We start from the raw sequence: 18,373 nt of genomic DNA on the forward strand, positions 1-18,373 counted from the left end.
TTCAGACCCAGACAGAAGCTGGCACATTCACCAAGGGGCACGACTACCTTTAGAGGCCATGAGCTGCTGGGGAGATGGTATCCAGCCGGCACAGCCAAGGGGGGACAGAGCCATGGAGGGACGGCCCTCACTCCCACACCCAGAGACAGACAGAAGCAATTGGCTGACATTCTGACATCACTGGAGGAATTGCTGTGTCCACCCAATCAGAAGAGAGCAACTGGCTATTCTCCCCTCTGGGTCTGGATGTGCTACTGTGCCTCAGTTTCCCTCCAGCTGGGCACAGGAATGTGAGCCTCAGGCCAGTGCGTGTTGTGCGTACCGCAGCCATAGAGGAGGTGAGCCTGGCTCTTTACTTCCAGCTGCAGTGACTCCTGCCGTCCCTACTTCAGTCCTGGCCCCCAGCCTTGGGGAGGGATAAGCTCATTTGTGAAGCCAGGTCCCTAGCTCAGTTGACGACCATCACGCAGACCCCACACAACTGACATGTCAATGCCAGGCGCCCTCTTGGTCTATTAACACAAAGCAGCATTAGGTCTTTTTCGTCCTTTCTGGCTCTTTCACAGGACACACCCATCACCCTGATCTCAGGGCTGTGATGCCTCTCCCCACCCTGGCCCCTTGCGGGTCTGGGTCCTGCCCAGCTCTGCACAGGCCACCAGGCTCCCCTGGGCCTCTGCTCTTTCCCCTTTGCCAGTCTCTGGAGCGTCCATCTCTGGTCTCTCCTACACAGAGTCAGACTCGATAGTCCTGCCTGATTCCTCAGTCACAGTTTCTCCCTGGCATCTAAGATTCCCACCGGCTGGTCTTGCGGGAGCTACGTTCCCAGAGCAGGCAACCTAGGCCCTTCACACGCGGGGAGGACAAGTGCCTTGTTGCAGGCTCAGAAGGGGGAGCTACCGTCTCTGCTGAGTGCTCTGCTCTCTCCCGGTCTCCTTGGCACACGGTGCAGCCCCCTGGGACCCTTCCCTAGCCTGCCTAGTCTTGCCTTGTGGGGTCCTTGTTTTGGGCCAGGCCCGTTGCCTTTAGGGGCCACATTAATCATCTAAGGTCTCAACTAGTTTTACTTCGCATTAAAGTCACCCCCCAGCATGAGTCGCGTCACCTTCACCCAGACCCCAGAGAGGGGCTTGAACACCTGACGTAGCAGGTGAAATTCTGACCGGGGGGGTAGGGGGCGAAGACCTTCGTGACAGATCTAGGCTGGCTGAAAAAGCAGCTTGAAGGGCCCAGGTGTGAGTCAGTCTGACTCAGGCTCTAGGGGCCGGGCTGACTGGCTCTGGAGCCGACTGGGCCACATGCCAAAATGAGCCTGCTGTAAGCGACGCCTGGCTCAGCTCAGAGGCAGGAAAGGCTTCACAGGGCTGCAAGAGACACCAGGAATTTTGGACTTGATACACAGCCTCCTTGGCTTCCTCCCGTCCCTCGCTTCTGCTCCTCAGCCCCCTGCTATTCCAGTCCTGGGCCCACACAGCTCTGCCAATGCCCCTCAGGCCTGACCTGCAGCCCTGCTCCCCACGGTCACAACGCGGTTGCTAAGCCGAGTAAGCAAGTTAAATCTTGAAAAAGCATTGCCAGGCCTGTCCGTAGCAGGGCTGCCCCACCACCAGGTTGGGCCCTGCCACCCCTGCTCTGACTCCCCCTCCCACCCTTGCACCCATTGCCCCTTGCAGCACTGAGCACTCATTTCCTCTGCTCGCTGCTCCCCAGCCATGCCTCTGCTCTTCCCCCTGCCTGAGCCAGGATCCACTCTCACCCTTTCATTTCACCTCCTCACTCCTCCCTCTTTTGCCCAATCCACCCTTCCCAGCACTGGAGGCACCAGCAAATGAGCTGTTTGCAAAGACTGGCTCAGGCTCCTTCCCCTCCTCTGGGCAGGGCCTGGCTGTGGCCATTGGCTCCCCGAGTTCCTGGGCTTGCCTGCACTGTGTAAAGGGGGTGCTAGGATTTGCTGCTCAGACAGCTGCAGCCCAGGGCAGGTTGAGCAGGGAGCTGCAAGGATGGGGACACTCCAGTGGGCTCTGCTCTTCGCACTGTGGAGCTTGGTCGCAGGTGAGTCTGTCTCCACAGCCGGCTGAGCCGGAGCTGGGGAGAGTGGAGCTGCTGCAGCCCCGAGGGATGAACGTTTGCTCCCTGCCAAGTGGGAGCAGATGGAAGGCAACAGGTGATGGAAGCAGGGGAACCTGTAGGGCTACCTGAGGGCCTCTCCTCTGCCTGCTTGGAAGGGAGGATGGGGGTGTGCTTAGGGCACAGGATTGAGACTGAGGCTTGCTCTGTGACCTCTGGGAAGTCACTTCCCCTTTCTGGACCTCAGTTTCCCCAGGAGAGAACCATACTGATCTTCCACACCAGGGTGTGCGGCTCTGCTCACAAGTATCTGTGAAGCGCTTGGAGATCCTCAGCTCGATGGGGCAGAGGAGCTGGGACGCTTGGCTCTGCCCAGTGAAATGTGGCCAGACAAGCTGGACTGGATGGTTAGTTCTCACACGGGGCCACTGGCTCCTGCAAGCGACCACCTGGATAATCCTCAGCCTTATGCCCCGTGCAGCGGCGCTGGAGTAGCGGGAACATTCAGGCGGGGGGCAGCTGTGTAGGGGCAGAGGGGGCTGAGTTAGGCATGGGAGCAGGGACCGCCGTGAAATGTTCCAGGGGGAATCCAAGAGTCTCGCTTTTAGAAGCTAAAGGCAAACCTGGGTGGCCGGGCTCTCTCTGGGCGTGAGCCGGCACCTCTCTTCCGGGCAGCACCTGCTCTGCAGCCCAGCAGCAGCTTGCCCTGACACTGCGCTTCAGCCTGGCATTAGCTGCGGCGACGCTGGCGCTCCTACGGCGCTCCCTTGGCGTCCGATCTGGGACTCTCTCAGGGTGTGCAGCAGCCCCGACCTCGGCCAAGTCCTTTGTGCAGAACTGGCCTGAAACTGGCAAAAGTGGTACATAGGCCACCTGCTACTCCCCCCCTGCCCAGCATCACCACCAGGGAGGGGCGTCGGGGGAAAGGCAGCTTCCTTCTTCAGGCTTTGCATGCTCTAGCAGAGGCCTGTGTCCTGTGTGATGTGCTAGCTCCTAGGCACTGCTCTTACCCAGAGAAGCGCAGAGGGCCATGGGACACCTTCTCTGGGCCATGTGCAGCTGCCTTTCCTCTCAGCCCCCCAGCCTCCTTTCGGGGACCAAAGGGTGGAGGGAGCAGAGGGCATCATGGCGTGCTCTGCAAATGGGGAGCGTTGTGTTCAGACAGGCTGCGGTTACCCTTCCAATTTAAGGACCTGTCCCCCTCCAAGGAAGATGCTGACATGAGGGAAAGGATGAGCTCCTTAAAACACAGGGTGTGTTGGCTTTTTAGCCTGTGGCTGATGACTAAACCCCAGCCAAACTGTTGGGGAGCAGAGATCCTCCCTGCACACCCACGTCCCATGGGGTAAAGGAGGGGAAGCATATGATACGTCTTAAACTGTGAGGATCAAATCCTGACCTGTGCAACTCACAGGGCAACGGCTTAGGCCATGGGACCACACCTTGCCAGCCCCTCTAATGCAACCTGGCACCGCCCAGCGTAGGGTGACCAGATGTCCTGACTTTATAGGGACAGTCCTGATTTTTGGAGCTTTTTCTTACATAGGCTCCTATTACCCCTCACCCCCGTCCCGATTTGTCACACTTGCTGTCTGGTCACCCTAGCCCAGCGTGGCCAGTGGGAACTGGTGGGCACTCGTCACTTTTGAGACCCAAACCCATTTATGTAGGTACCTAAGTATGCATGTAGGAGCGTGGCATCAGGCACTCCCCTGGGGAAATCTTGGCCAAATCTTTTTTGATCCACCAAGCAGTATGGAGAGAAGCTGGCGAGGATCCAGAGGCAAGCGAGGAAGCTGACAGAAGGGATGGAACAAGGCACCTGAGCAAAGGCTGAAGGAACGGGGCATGTTTAGTTTGGAAAAGAGGAGGGTAAAGGGGGGACTTGAGAGCGGTCTTCAAATATTTGAAAGGCCGCCATGAAAATAGATGGAGGAAAGTTGTTCTCTCTTGCCACAGAGGGCAGGACAAGAGGCGACAGGTTCAAACTACAGCAGAGCAGGTTTGGATTAAAACCTCAGGCAACGCTTCCGAAGTGCAAGGACAGCGGAACCGACGCCTTGGGCGGTTGTGGAAGTGCCTTCGCTGGAGGTTTTCCAAAGGAGCCTGGGTAGCCGTCTGGCTGACCCCGGCGGTCCCGTCTCCCCTTGTGTGACTGACAGGGCCTGCCTCCGGGACATGCGATCTGCACACCACCGGCGGACGCTAGCGTTTCCCAACTGCCGTGAGGTGGTGGCAGACCTGGCAGCAGTTGCCTGTTCCTGGGAGAGGGCGAGCATGCGGGGGGCAAGCGCCAGGTGAAGGGTTCTGGGAACATCCCCCCCAGGTACCCAACCTGATGTCCCAGTGTTACTCTGGGACCAGGCTTTGGGAGACTGTGTGCTGATACCCATGCAGCGCAGACAGCTCAGTTATGTACCTCACCACTGCATCTCAGTGCCTCGATTTCAGGTTGCTCTCACCACTACAGGACATGGCCCAGGGCCACCTTGATCTTACCCGCCCTCGCTGGAGTAAGTGCCCCATGCAAACCCCGGCAGCCATTTCTAGAGCCAAGAGCTGTTGTAAACAGGTGCAACTCCACTAAGTCCATGGCATTGCACCCACCTGCCCCAGGTCTGAAACTGGCCCTCAGGTGTAACTGGAGCCCTCCAACAGGGGGAACATGGTGGCGGTGTTAGCAGGCCAGGGACAGCTCCGTACCTGTGTCTTTCTTTTCTTTCAGGAAAACGCTGCAAACTTTTAAGCAAAATCCCTGAATTTGGAGATATCTACCATGTCAAAGGTAACATTTTCGCTGTACAACTCAGGGTCGGATGGGCAGCAACCTGCTTGCTGTGTGTGTGTGTGTGTGTGCGTGTGTGTGTGCGTGTGTGCGTGTGTGTGTGCGAGAGAGAGAGAGAGACTGAAGTGTGCCGCTCCCCAGAGCCAGAAGCCGGGGATAGGCCTTAGGACCGGAGTCCTCCTCTGCAGTCTACTCTGTCCGCCACAAAGCTCTCTGGGAGCCCACGTTGGCTGGCATCCGAGAAGCACCTCAGCCTCTGCCCAACCCAGCAGAGCCACGGGTGTGCCCAGTGCAGTTGTGCAAAGCTGTGGAGGACTAATTGCTGCTGAGGTTAATTGAGGCCTTGGATCTGATCTGCCCTTCCCAGAAAAAAAAAAATAACCAAAGGAAAGCTAGACCCAGTAACTCCATCAACTCCCAGCTCCCCTAGCAACCAGAGCTTGGCACCCAGCCAGACTCCGGAGTGCTGGGGGCCACGTCCTCCGAGATATTTGCACTCCGAACTTCCAATGGACAGCAGGAACCTAACTACGTCTGAGGATCTGGGCCCGCGTTCCTCTCCTGCAGGCTTCCAGTTTGGCTGGTCTCCTCAGACTGGAAAGTCCTGGGGCAGGGACTGTGTTTTCCTGGCTCTGTGGGGCCAGCGCCCAATACACTGTGGGTGTGCTACCGCCAAACCAAAGAATGATAATGATTGTTCTAGACTCAGTGCAGAAGAATGTCCTGAGACCGGGCCTCTGAGGAGAGTCTGCAGCTTTCTGCCGGGATGAAACAATGGCGCGGCTTTTGGCAAGCCGGCTGCGCGGGCCGCAGGTTGCCTGCACAAACCCTCCTCAGCAACAAAGCTGCACTTTACTGTCTGGCTTCCTATGCTTATCCCTCCAACAACAGAGCCTGGCCTTTTGACACACGCACCACTCATCCCCGGCCCCGGCACGAGCCTCGCACAGAGCGCTTGCTCTGGCTAAATTCTCGCAGCAGTTACAAGCCCAAGAAACCAAGAGTGTGAGCTGGCAGCACTGGGGGAGCCTCTCTAATGGTCGCTTAGCCTGGGTTCAAGGCCTGGTCTTTGCGTAATCCATGTCCAGGATTCTGTGTTGTGCTGGGCGTGGAGGAAATTGAGTGGCCAACAGAGCCCCTAGGAGCCATCCATCGCTGGCAGGAATGAGCTCGGCTCCATAGACAGCTTAGCCCAGGGCTGACTCTGAACCCCAGGGGGTGAGAGCCGGCTCCAGGGCTGTCAGGAAATGCTCAGCCCCAGATCAGAGCCCCCTAGGGCTTCCCAGGTTCTCCGAAATAAACCCAACTGAAGCAGGCACCTCCCCAGAGCTGCACACTCGCCCCTGCTGCAGCTGTGCTCTGGTTTCAGCGCCCGAGGTCAGAGCTAACCCGAGGATTTCTCCTCCAGCTCAAAGCGTAGCTATATACCGAACGTATTTGGAGCATCGGAGCTTCCTCTGGGTGAGCTGGCAAATCCACCCACCATAGCCTAGGGCAGTGGTGCCCAAATGTTTCCTGTCGCACCCTCCCTTCCCAGTAACGGAATCTGTCCCCCACCCCATTACTGCACAGCCAAGGCTTCCTCAGCAGAGCAGCAGGGGCTGAAGGTGGAGTTGGGGGCAGAACTGGGGAGGTGGGGAGCTGGGGCTAGAAGTGGAGAGGGAAGAGATGGGCTGGGGGTGGCACGGAGTTGTGGCTGGCGTTGAAACTGGTCTGGGGCAGAGCGGGGCTGGGTGGCCTGGTGCTCCCTCCCTGCCCCCTAGGGGGGATGGCTTGGGCCCTGCCACATGCCCCCTGAACATTCCTCCGTGCACCCCCAGGCGGGTGCACCCGACAGTTTGGGGACCACTGGCTTAGGGCAGTGGGACAGCTGGTCAGAGGCTTGCACTGATTTATGGCAATTCTCGACCACATGCGAGAACAGCTCTGCACCTTCCAGAGCCCAGCACTTTCCGCTAAGCTCCCTCCAGGCACCTCATCCGGAGAGCCCCAAAGGTAGGTGCCACACCTGTGCTTTCGAGCTGTACATCAGTGCGACAGGCTCCCCCTTGTCACCCGTGGCAGCTAAAGGGGCTGATTAGAAGTGTGCGTTCTCCTGGGGAATCTCTGCTAACTACGCCTGTGGCCTTGTTGCCCCCCGACGCCAAGCAAAAGACACTGTCTAACCTGTCCCTTGTGCGCTGCAGGAGTCATCAGCCTGCCGTACGCTGAAATCGAGGAGCCCTTCGAAGCCTGGTACAACCTGAGTGGAGCAAAGAGCCGGATCCAGTACTACCACGGTAAGCTGCCAGGGTACTTGCGGGAGGAGGACTAGAGAGAGTCTCCTGGGGGTCTGTAGAGGAGGATGTGCCTATGGGCAGAACGAGTCATATGCCAAGTCTGGGGTGACACCATCTCCTGCTCGTGCAAGGGGCTGGCTGGGTTAACTCAGGAGTTGCGGCCACTGGCGAAGAAGTCGAGGCTGAGAACTGTTGCAGATGGACGGCTTCGTCCTGCTATCAGTCAGGCACGGGTTGCCTCTGCTTGGACGACTGGGTGGATTTGGACAGCAATGTGGATGTCACGTACCGAGGATGATACAGTGGAAGTGCAGGGTCCTCGAGTGACATTTCCTATTGTCGCCTGCATGCCGTGCCTGGCTCTCCCAGACCCAACAACCCGCCCGTGACTCAGGGCAGCATGGCATCTCCTAACCTGGAGGGGAAGCAGGATCCCACGCCCCCAGTCGGTGCTCTGTGGGAGGAGGGTGGAGAACGCTTAAGAGCAGCCCTGTGTAGAAACTGACTGCCTCTATTTTCCTTTCCTACCTTGCAGGGCAGGTGATAACTTACCAGCTGGGATCGGTGAAGCCATACGGTACCAGCTACAAGATTACACCGGAAACTACTGAGACGGAGGTGAACGTCGAGAAGTGCTTCCGGCTCAATGGCACGAAAGAGAAGCTCGTCAAGCCGCAGAGCGTCTTTCCCCACACACGTGGCTTCAAGGTGAGCCCCTTCCGCCAGGGAGCTGGGCAGGATGGGGGAGGAGGCAGGACACCAGGCACTGGGCCAGACCCTCAGCCGGCGTGACTCAGACCCAGACTGACAGCAGCTTGGCCGGGTCAGAGCAGCGATTGGGTTCACTGTAGCTGGGAGAACCGTTAGCCCCATTCCAATCTCCAGTCCGTGTGGCATTGTAGACAGACCTGACAGTTGGCCTGCCGATGCCTGCAGGCCTCCTCCTTACACGTATGTGGGAAGCCGCAGACAGATGTTCAATAGCTTATCGGTAAATGCCAAGTCTCTATCTCCTTGCTTGAGTCCCTGTGTCTTTCAGTTTTCTCTCCTGGCCGGTGAAGGCGCATGCACACACCTTGTGTAGCTTCCCAGGTCCCCAGCCGGGAAGATGCACTGTTACGGCTCCTGTCACCGAGTCCCCGGGCGATGCTCTGGAACTGCTCCCCACCAAGCCAGGCAGGACTCTGGGGAGCCTCCTCTCCCTTGGAGCAGACTTGTTCAGGGCAAGAAGCTCACACGGCTTCACCTCCTGGGTCTCTCCTTGGAGCATTCAGCATCCTCTGCCCCTCCATGCGCTTCCCACAGCGAGTCCACCCCAGCGGGGTCCTGGGGAAGCCACAGGGTCCTGCACCCCCACTTCGCAGTCAGACGTGACTCTCAGCCAGCCAGTAAAACAGAGGTTTATTCGATGACAGGAACAGGGTCTAAAACAGAGCTTGTAGGTACAGAGAACCGGACCCCTCGGCCGGGTCCATTCTGGGGGCAGTGAGCCAGACCCCCAGATCTGCCCTCAGCCAGCTCCAGCCTAACAACCCCTCCCAGCCCCTCCTCTCTGCTCAGCTCCTTTCCCAGGCCAGGAGGTCACCTGATCTCTTTGTCTCCAACACCTTCAGTTGGCACCTTTGCAGGAAGGGGACCAGGCCATCAGTTGCTAGGAGACAGAGTGTCAGAAATTTAGGTGCACTGGCCCTTTGCTCTGCCAGATACTTAAGAACTGCCATGGGGACACTGAGGCACCAACACAGTATTCAGAGAAAACATTAAGAATATTCCCAGTTCGTCACAGCTCCTCAATTCTCTCTCCTAATACTTGGAGCAGTTTAGAGCAGCCTCGGGACTGCTCTAACCCTAGCTGAATATCCCTGGGGAAATTCCAGGTAGAGATTGGTGGCATGTTTTACACTCTGCCCACTTCTCTCTGTCCCCTGCTGAGAGCCAGGAAGCATAAGAGCCGGCAGAACCAGTTCCATGCCCTCTGGGGAAGCCCCGTGTCTAAGCAGCACAAAAATAGCACAGGAAGTCAAGGCGCCCAGTGTGGTTGTTAGCAATGTCAGAGATGGACGGCCCCAATCCGAGCAGGGGGTTTGACTAGCCAGCCAGACTCTGCAGAGGGAAGGAGGCACCAGTACTGGCTGAGAATCTCTTCTCCCTTTCCAACCCTGGGAGATTTGTTGCAACTAGTCCTTACTGCAATGAGGTGGCAGCTTGGGTGAGCCTGTGTGGTGACTCAGCTGCCTGCTACTGAGAGATCCCTATTGTGGGAGTTGGGCAAAGTTGCTTTCATGCGTCCTGGACTCTGAATGAAAACAGAAATCTGCGTCTCCCGGATGATAATTTGGCAGTGGCTGTTTAAAAGGCCAGGGCGTATGGGGAAAACTCATGGATATACTGCTACGCGCCTAACGCAGCTCTCTGGGGAATGGGGCTATGAAAAGATTCAAGCTTGTACTCATAGACTCATAGACTTTAAGGTTAGAAGGGACTATTATTATCATCATCTCGTCTGACCTCCTGCACAACGCAGGCCACAGAATCTCACCCACCCACTCCTGTAACAAACTCCTAACCTCTGTCTGAGTTATTGAAGTCCTCAAATTGTGGTTTGAAGACCTCAAGGTGCAGAGAATCCTCCAGCAAGTGACCCTGTGCCCCATGCTGCAGAGGAAGGTGAAAAACCTCCAGGGCCTCTGCCAATCTGCCCCGGAGGAAAATTCCTTCCCGACCCCAAATATGGCGATCAGCTAAACCCTGAGCATGTGGGCAAGACTCACCAGCCAGACACACAGGAAAGAATTCTCTGTAGTAACTCAGATCCCACCCCATCTAACATCCCATCACAGACCATGGGGCATATTTACCTGGTAATAATCAAAGATCAATTAACTGCCAAAATTAGGCTATCCCATCCCCTCCATAAACTGATCAAGCTTAGTCTTGAAGCCAGATATGTCTTTTGCCCCCACTGCTCCCCTTGGAAGGCTGTTCCAGAAATTCACTCCTCTGATGGTTAGAAACCTTCATCTAATTTCAAGTCTAAACTTCCTGATGGCCAGTTTATATCCATTTGTTCTTGTGTCCAGATTGGTACTAAGCTTAAATAATTCCTCTCCCTCCCTGGTATTTATCCCTTTGATATATTTATAAAGAGCAATCATATCTCCCCTCAGCCTTCTTTTGGTTAGGCTAAACAAGCCAAGCTCCTTGAGTCTCCTTTTATAGGACATGACCCATTCCTCGGATCATCCTAGTAGCCCTTCTCTGTACCTGTATTCAGACTGGGAGTTCTTTCGAGCGCGGCCCGTCTCCTTATGATGTGCACAGGGGGGCCCTGAAGCTTGACTGGAGCCACTGGGTGCTTCAGGAATACCAGGGCCAATAACACAGTTGCTCACTGTATATATTCAGAGGCCACGTTGAATGACCCAAAGCCACTTTCATGGCCTGCAAGCTCTGCAGAGCCAGCCCAGCTCTAGGAGAAGGAGCCGGATTCTGTTCTGTCTCGTGCATTGACAGCATTATGAACTAAATTCCAGGTTCCACCTGCGCAATCCCCAGGGGGTCACCCAGCTATCCATTGGGGGCAGGATCCTTATGATTGGGCTGACGCTGCAGAAGGAAAGGACTCAGCTTGACTCTCAGATCCCAGGGCTGGCAGTAAGAAATCATCTGGTTTGCAAATGGTCTGAATTTGCCAGGGGAACATGGAGAGCTAGGGGACAGGGTACTCCCCGATGTTGGCCTTTGCATCACTCAAGACTAGAGCTTCACTTAGAGGCAGGCCCATCAACACGCAGTCTGAAGAACTGGCGCTGCTAGCCAGCAGCAGAGAGGACATGGGAGATGGCTGCCGAGCCCATGAGAAGGGAGGAGGCAGCTTGCAGAGGGCATAGCCAGAGGTAGACAAGGGAGGACTGGGTTGGAAGGAAAGATGGGGGAGGGGTCGCCCTGGGGATCTTGGAAGCCAGAAGGACTTTTCTGGTGGTGGCTGAGGAGTTTTTAGCTCCATGACTGAAGGATGCAGATGCAGGAAGCGCTCTGGGTGGCCTAGAGAAATTATTAATTATGTAGGATGGTACCAGCTGACCTAGGAGCTCCAATCACAGACTAGGCCCCAGCTGCGCTAGGCGCTGGACAAACACCAAACAAGAGACAATCCCTGCCCCCAAAGGGCCTAATTACACTACCCTCTCCAGGGACGGGGCAAGAAGATGAGACAAGCCTGGGTCTGCAGCTGGTGCCTAGCCCCACAACCTCTGTGCGCCAGGCAGCATCCCCTAAGACAATGCCCGGGGATGGACTCGCACCAGCTGCCTCGGGGCGGCAAAGAGGGGCTGTGGGCAGCGTGGGTCAGTGCCACCAGCAGAGCGCTGGACAGAGCCCCGGGCCTAACTGCAGCTCCCCTGCATTGCCTCCCCAGTTCCTGCGGGAGGAGTACTTCAAAGGGCAGTACTGCAGCGTGTGGCAGGACGTGTCCAACTGGGGCAAGAAGAAGAACCTCTACACCCTGTGGGTGACCAACACCAGCTGCGGCTGGACCCCTATCCACTATGAGATGCGGGGTTACAACAGCGTGCTGGGCTCCCACTATGACAAGTATGAGATTGACTACAGCGACTTCACCCACAGCTACCCGGCCTCTGTCTTCAACCTCCCCACCAACAGTAAGGAGGGCCTGGGGGGCCGTCTCTATCCCTGGGCCAGCATTTATCCCGGCCCGAGCCAAGCCTCTTTTCTGTACTGCGCTAGCGCTCAAATGGGAGCAGGGTCCCTTCGCGCTAGGGGCTGCACCGAGACATGTGCAGACACCCGCCCGGCCCTGACAGGCACGTAGACAAAGGGGGAGGAAGGGATCCTAGCGGAGGATTAGGAACTGAGGCACAGCGAGGGGATGTGGCCTGCCCCAGTTCATCGGTGGCAGAGTTGGGAATTGACCTCAAGTAGCCCAGGAAGTGGTGGGCAGCCCCCTACGTCCTCTTGCCCTGGGAGAGCCTGATGTCAGTTTCAGGAGGCGCCAGAAGCAGCAGTGAAACTATTTCGACAGAAGCACTCAGGGGTGGGGCAGGGCAACCAGCCCCCGCCCTCGCCAATCTCTGGCTCCAGACAGACATCGAGCAAAGGCAGCTTAGTCACGTGGGCTGTAGAAATGTCAGAGACAATATCGGGCTGGGGACTGCTGCCCGCTTTCAGATGTTTCCACCGGTGGCTGGCTGGGGTCCCAGCAGCTAAGCCAGGTTGGGTGATAAGGTTCACAGCTGATCCAGGCCTCTCTGCGAGGTAGCCCAGTTCTGTGGAAGCCCTGCTGGCATAGCATGGCTCGTGGCTTCTGGAAGGGCCAAGATCCCCTGCCGAGTGTCCATGCCAACGTCTTCTCTTTGCATCCAACCCTGAGGCCAGGGCTGCCCAAAGGATTCAGGGTACCTGGGGCAAAGCGGGGGAGCTGCGGTGCTTGTACTCACCCGGTGGTGGTCCGGGTCTTCGGCGGTGGGGGCCCTTCAGTTACTCCGCATCTTTGGCAGCACTGAAGGGCCCCCCGCCGCCTAAATGCTGCAGAAGACCTGGACTGCCGCCGGGCCAGGGCTCTCAGGGCCCCGGCTTGCGGGGACCCTGCGGGGCCCGGGGCAAATTGCACCCCCCTGGGTGGAGAATGGGAACTTGGTTAGGCCCATGAGAGGCCGAACCAGCATGTGGATGTGACGGGAGTCTGGGGCGAGGTGAGGAGGGGATCTAATTATCACTGTGGAGCTCTAGTTGCCTGCTCCCCACTGGGCCCTGAGCAGTGAACGTGGCACTACCCATTGGTGAGGGGTAGGGGCCTGCAGCCTCATCTGAGCCAGCCCTGCTGAGCTGCATTTTCGAAGGGAGTGAGGAGCAGTCCATGGGAAAAGCGACATGCAAAGAGGCAAAGCCCCATGCAGCTTGGGCAGCTGGGAGAGCTTTGGTCCACCCGCCCCTGCAGGCATCAGAGCAATCACTGAAGCCTCTTGTACGGGTTGCACCTGACTGGGTGGGGGGGGAGTCTTGGGGTGACGGCTGCCTGTGCTTGTGCCCTAGGAACGAAGTCCTGTGGGGAGCTCCCTGGGTTGGGAGCAGAGCGCTGGATCCTGGCCAACCCCATGCAGGACTTTGTGGGGCAGCAGGAGGACCGGTCCCACCAGGTGTTCCACCACTACCGGCAGACGTTCGGGAAGAGCTACGACAGCGAGCGGGAGATGGAGCACAGGCAGCGCACTTTCACCCACAACATGAGGTACGGGGCTCCCCGGGGGCAGCGGGGGCTCCGGGGTCATGGAGGAGGAGAGAGCTGGTGCATCATGCGCTGAAGGAAATGGCATCTCTGCCGGGTCAGGGAGGCTGGAGGGTTCCCTCAGGGAGCTGGGAGGTGACTCCGCCTTGGCTGGAGAACAGAGTCTGAGGCTTCTCCCCCGCAGGGCCTGGGGGAACGTCTCCCCTGCAGGCAGGGGGCGTGACGGCAGCTCGCAGGGACATCCCCAAGCTAAGCTCTCCGGCTAGCTCAGGGCTAGCACCAGACTGAATGCCTCCGGGAGGGATTAATGAGGAACGAATGATGCCAAAGCTGGTCTTACTGCAGTAGTGCTGCCATCCAGCAGCGTCCAGCAGGGTGGACAGACGCGCTGGCCGCTCGACTGCGTGCCCAGCGTCCTCGTGGGGCTGCAGCCTTGAGGCCAGCGCGGGTCACCGCCTGCGCTGCTGCGGCCACGCTGCAACTAGCTTTGCTCTGGCTCCAGCAGCGCTCCCTTGGGTCTGTTGCCAGGAGCTGCAATCTCAGCTCCCCCTGGGGTGTGTCTGCGCTGCAAGCGGGAGCTGGTCTGTTGACTTCCTTTCTGGCTGGCATCACTTGGTTCCTCCGTCCCCAACACACAGAGTCCTCCCGGGTCACAGCCTGTGTGCACCGGGCATCCCTGAAGCTGCCTGGCTGCACCAGTGCTCTAAGGATTCATCTGCTTGCTGCGCAGGGGGGGAAGCTGTGGGTGTGCCCAGTGGGGAGGGATTCCTTCGCCAGGCCTGTAGAGCGGCAGCAGGAGCTCTCTGTGCCCGGTGGGCAGAGCAGCCCGGCCCCCCCTCTCATCATGGCATCCATCCCCTCTCAGGTTCGTCCACTCCAAGAATCGGGCCAACTTGTCCTACAAGCTGGCGCTGAACCACCTGGCCGACCGCACCCCGGAGGAGATGGCTGTGCTGCGGGGGCGGCTAAAGAGCGGGGCCCCCAATAACGGGCAGCCGTTCCCGTCGGAGATGTACACTGGCCTCATCCTACCTGAGATCCTGGACTGGAGGTTGTACGGTGAGTGGGTGCTTACAGGGCTGCTTCTGGGCAGAAAGCCCCATCCAGGTGGATCATTTCTTCCTGTCTCCCTTTCCCCACCCCATTGGCACAGGGACCCCACTGCTGCTCATAGGGCTCGAACTCTCGAGGAGCTGTGGACACTACTAAACTTTTGAGCAGTGGGTTGCTTCTATGTTTGGGTGCCCAATGTGGGACCTCGAGGGTCTATACGTCTTGGGTGTGGAGCACCCCGCCCCCGCTGCTGTGGAAGTCAATAGGAGCTGGAATCACACAGCGCTGTCTGGAAGCCTGGCCTGATGGGTCGCGAGTTGAGACTCCAAAAATCAGAGGCCTCTGAAAAAAAAACCCAGGGTGCTTCTGAGGGCGTCGGCCTTACAGGCTGGAGTGGTTGGCATCCCATTGTTGCCCAGAGATCCATGCAGTGCTGTTCGGACAAGCCCTGGGAGAGACAAGCAGGCTGGCCCAGGGCTAGCACCAGACTGAATGCCTCCGGGAGGGATTAATGAGGAACGAATGATGCCAAAGCTGGTCTTACTGCAGTAGTGCTGCCATCCAGAAGCTGCAGCCCCATTAGCTGAACAGACTGGGGGTGACCCCGTGATCCATTCATAGACTGTCAGGGTAGAAAGGGACCTCAGGAGGTATCTAGTCCAACCCCCTGCTCAACGCAGGACCAATCCCCAACTAAATCATCCCAGCCAGGGCTTTGTCAAGCCTGACCTTAAAAACCTCTAAGGAAGGAGATACCACCACCTTCCTAGGGAACCCATTCCAGTGCTTCACCACCCTCCTAGTGAAATAGTGTTTCCTAATATCCAACCTAGACCTCCCGCACTGCAACTTAAGACCATTGCTCCTTGTTCTGTCATCTGCCACCACTGAGAACAGCCGAGCTCCATCCTCTTTGGAACCCCCTTTCAGGTAGTTGAGATTCCTGGAGGCACCTGGCTAATATGTCTCAGTCCCTGACCCCTCTCTCCCTCCCTTCCCAGGCGCAGTGACCCCAGTGAAGGACCAGGCCGTGTGCGGCTCCTGCTGGAGCTTTGCTACCACCGGGGCAATGGAGGGGGCCCTGTTCCTCAAGGTGAGAGCCCACCCGCCTCCCGACGAGATTGCCTGCTCTGCTGAGGGCACGAGCTGCGTGCTTATGTGTCACGGGCAGCCCCGCCAGCTCCCCAGTGGGATGGTGTGGCCACACCAGGGCTTGGTTTGGGAGTGCAGGAGCCGCTCTGCAGCTACCAGAGCCCTGCCCCGAGAACGCTGGACAGCCCTGGAACAAGGGTGGGGAGGGGATTGGGGACGCTCCAGCAGCTGGAGGGGTGGGAATGGTCTTTGTGAGGAATTAGGAAGATCCAGGGATATTGTGGTGACCCCCTGGCGTAGGCCCAGCCGTCACTCAAGACTAGCTGGAGGTGGGGATGGTGGAGCTGAGAACACCCCCCTTGAGGCTCGTCGCTCCTGAGCCAGCCGCCTGGCTGTGGCTTTGTACCTGAGGACCTGGGTTTCCTCCCTCCCCAGACTGGAGTGATGACCCCTCTGTCCCAGCAAGTCCTGATCGACTGCTCCTGGGGCTTTGGGAACTACGGCTGCGACGGTGGCGAGGAGTGGAGCGCATACGAGTGGATCAAGAAGCACGGCGGCATCGCCAGCACCGATTCCTATGGGCCGTACAAAGGCCAGGTGAGCGCAGAGGTGCCCGTGGAGCGGCTCCATTGGCACGGGAGCTCTGGTCCCGCTCAACCTCCCCGGTGTGTTCCAGGGCTGTGAGCCAAAAGCAGGTTGCCACGAAGAGGGAGCTTCTGCCTCCAGCAGGGCCGAGACCTCTAGAGGCTTTTGGGCTCTATCCCATGGGGCCGCTCCAGCGACCCCGCTGAGAGTCAGTGACCAGGGTGCAGCATCCACATGGGAAGCAGCCACTGGGACTGCTGACATGCCCTTGCTGGCCCCAATTACAGCTGTATGGCCCTGGTAAAGCATTAGCCTGGGACTTGGAAGACCTGGCAAGTCACTTTCCTCACTCTGTGCCTCAGTTTCCCTGGCTGTGCAATGGGGGTGAGACTCCCCTGCCTATGCGGGGTGTTGGGGGAAGGCACTGGGGCACAGTGCTGATTGGGGTCACAGAAAGGAAATAGGGGCATTAAAGCATAGACTGGACACTCCAGCAGCCAGAGACGCTGATGGCTCCCCCACTCCCGGGGCCGCCGGCCTGGCTCGCGCGTGCAGGGGTGGAGGAGAGCGGCTGTCATCTCCTTCGTCCGTGTCGCAGAACGGATTGTGCCACTACAACAAGTCTGAACTGGTGGGCAAAATGAAAGGCTACGTCAACGTCACCTCGGGTAACATCACGGCCCTGAAAGCCGCCATCTACAAGAACGGCCCCGTGGCCATCAGCATCGACGCCTCCCCGCGGTCCTTCTCCTTCTACTCCAACGGCGTCTACTATGAACCCAAGTGTGGTGAGTGCGGCTGGGCCCGGCTGATCGGCTCCTGGGGTGGCTTTGGCTGGCCCTGGGCAGTTGGCTGCTGATGGCCAGGTCCAGCAATGCTGGGACGCTACTACACGATGACTCCCCCGGCAATCTGGAGCCCCCGCAGCTTGACCAATGCGTTGCAGGGGATCTGATGCTAGGGGGCAGCCGCGTCTCCTTTCCCAGCTGCATACTGTCATGGAGTGTGCGGGAGTCCGGTTCTGCACCCCTCTTCCTGGGACCCACAGTGACTCCCAGCCAGCCAGTAAAACAGAAGGTTTATTGGACAACAGGAATGCAGGTTACAGCAGAGCTTGCAGGCACAGTCAGGACCCCTCAATCGAGGCCTTCTCGGGGTTCAGGCCGCTTGGGTCCAGCATAGGATCCCCTGAATTCCCCTCACCCAGCCCAAAACCGAAACTGAACTGCCCCTCCTCCAGCCGTTGTCCAGCTTCCCAGGCCAAGGTGCTAACCCCCTCCCTCCTACCTGGCTCAGGTTACAGGCTTAAAGATCCTGTCCCTCACCTAAAGACATCCCCCGCTCTCCCATCCCCCACACAGACAGCTCCTACTCCATCACACATACATTCAGACCAGACAAACCAGCCAGTTCAGCAAGATGTGGGGGTTTCCCTTGGGGCTGGGGGGAGGCCCGATGGCTGGGAGGGTTACAGGTTCAGTCTCCGAAAGGAGCATCTGGAATGAAACCCAGCGGATTTGCTGCCTGCTTACCAGGCTGCAGAACGGCATCTATGAAGCTTGGAGCCACTGCTCAGAATCCTGCCGTTGACTCTACGGTCAGAAACGGCTAACGAGGAGCACGAACGGCAGGGCAGGGTAGAAGACAGGGCACTGGACGGGGAGCCAGGACTCCTGGTTTCTAGTCCCAGCTCTGCTGTTCATTTGCTAGGTGATTTTGGGCTAGTTATGTAAACCCAGAGTCTCAGTTTACCTGGGGGATAACAACACTTATCCACTGCTGCAAAGTGCTCTGAGACGTGTGGATGAGAAGTGAGGCCCTGGTTCTATCACTAAGGAGCTGGCTAGCAGTGCCGTGCCGTCAGTTACATATTTATTTTGGCCCCTCTAGGTAACCAGACAGGTGACTTGGACCACGCAGTCTTGGCTGTCGGCTACGGCGTGCTCCAAGGGGAGCTGTACTGGCTGGTGAAGAACTCCTGGTCCACCTACTGGGGTAACAACGGCTACATCCTCATGTCCATGAAAGACAACAACTGCGGGGTAGCCACGGATGCCACCTACCCCATCCTGGAGTGAGCCCCGGTGCCAAAACAGGGCTCACCCACGCCATCCTCGCCCCACCTACAAGGGTTACCAGGCCAGGGCTGTTGTTTTGCAGGCCGGTGTGGATTTCATCCTAGCAGAGACACCCACTGGAGAACCGAATGTATATGGTCCCCCTGCCTCGGCCCTCGTCGGTGGCAAATCAGTTCCTCGGAACCTCAAG

At 58.0% G+C, this 18,373-nt stretch overlaps 1 protein-coding gene across 1 annotated transcript; it reads left to right on the plus strand.

The window, feature by feature from the left end:
* The first annotated feature begins 1,735 nt into the window (after positions 1–1,735).
* On the plus strand, positions 1,736–18,373 carry LOC127038992 (digestive cysteine proteinase 2-like). The gene is made up of 11 exons (XM_050932076.1): positions 1,736–2,052; positions 4,793–4,852; positions 7,039–7,131; positions 7,667–7,839; positions 11,549–11,792; positions 13,183–13,378; positions 14,241–14,434; positions 15,430–15,521; positions 15,956–16,117; positions 16,704–16,893; positions 17,996–18,373. The coding sequence occupies exons 1-11, from the start codon at positions 2,001–2,003 to the stop codon at positions 18,181–18,183; spliced, it is 1,644 nt and encodes a 547-aa protein (XP_050788033.1). The 5' UTR covers positions 1,736–2,000; the 3' UTR covers positions 18,184–18,373.

Source organism: Gopherus flavomarginatus, chromosome 22 (assembly GCF_025201925.1).
Source record: "Gopherus flavomarginatus isolate rGopFla2 chromosome 22, rGopFla2.mat.asm, whole genome shotgun sequence".
NCBI classification, from domain to species: domain Eukaryota; kingdom Metazoa; phylum Chordata; order Testudines; family Testudinidae; genus Gopherus; species Gopherus flavomarginatus.

Coding starts and splice junctions, on each gene's coding strand:
- LOC127038992 (XM_050932076.1), top strand. CDS start 2,001: ATGGGGACACTCCAGTGGGCTCTGCTCTTCGCACTGTGGAGCTTGGTC. Junction 2,053..4,792: donor ACTGTGGAGCTTGGTCGCAG/GTGAGTCTGTCT, acceptor CTTTTCTTTCAG/GAAAACGCTGCAAACTTTTA. Junction 14,435..15,429: donor CCTGGACTGGAGGTTGTACG/GTGAGTGGGTGC, acceptor CTCCCTTCCCAG/GCGCAGTGACCCCAGTGAAG.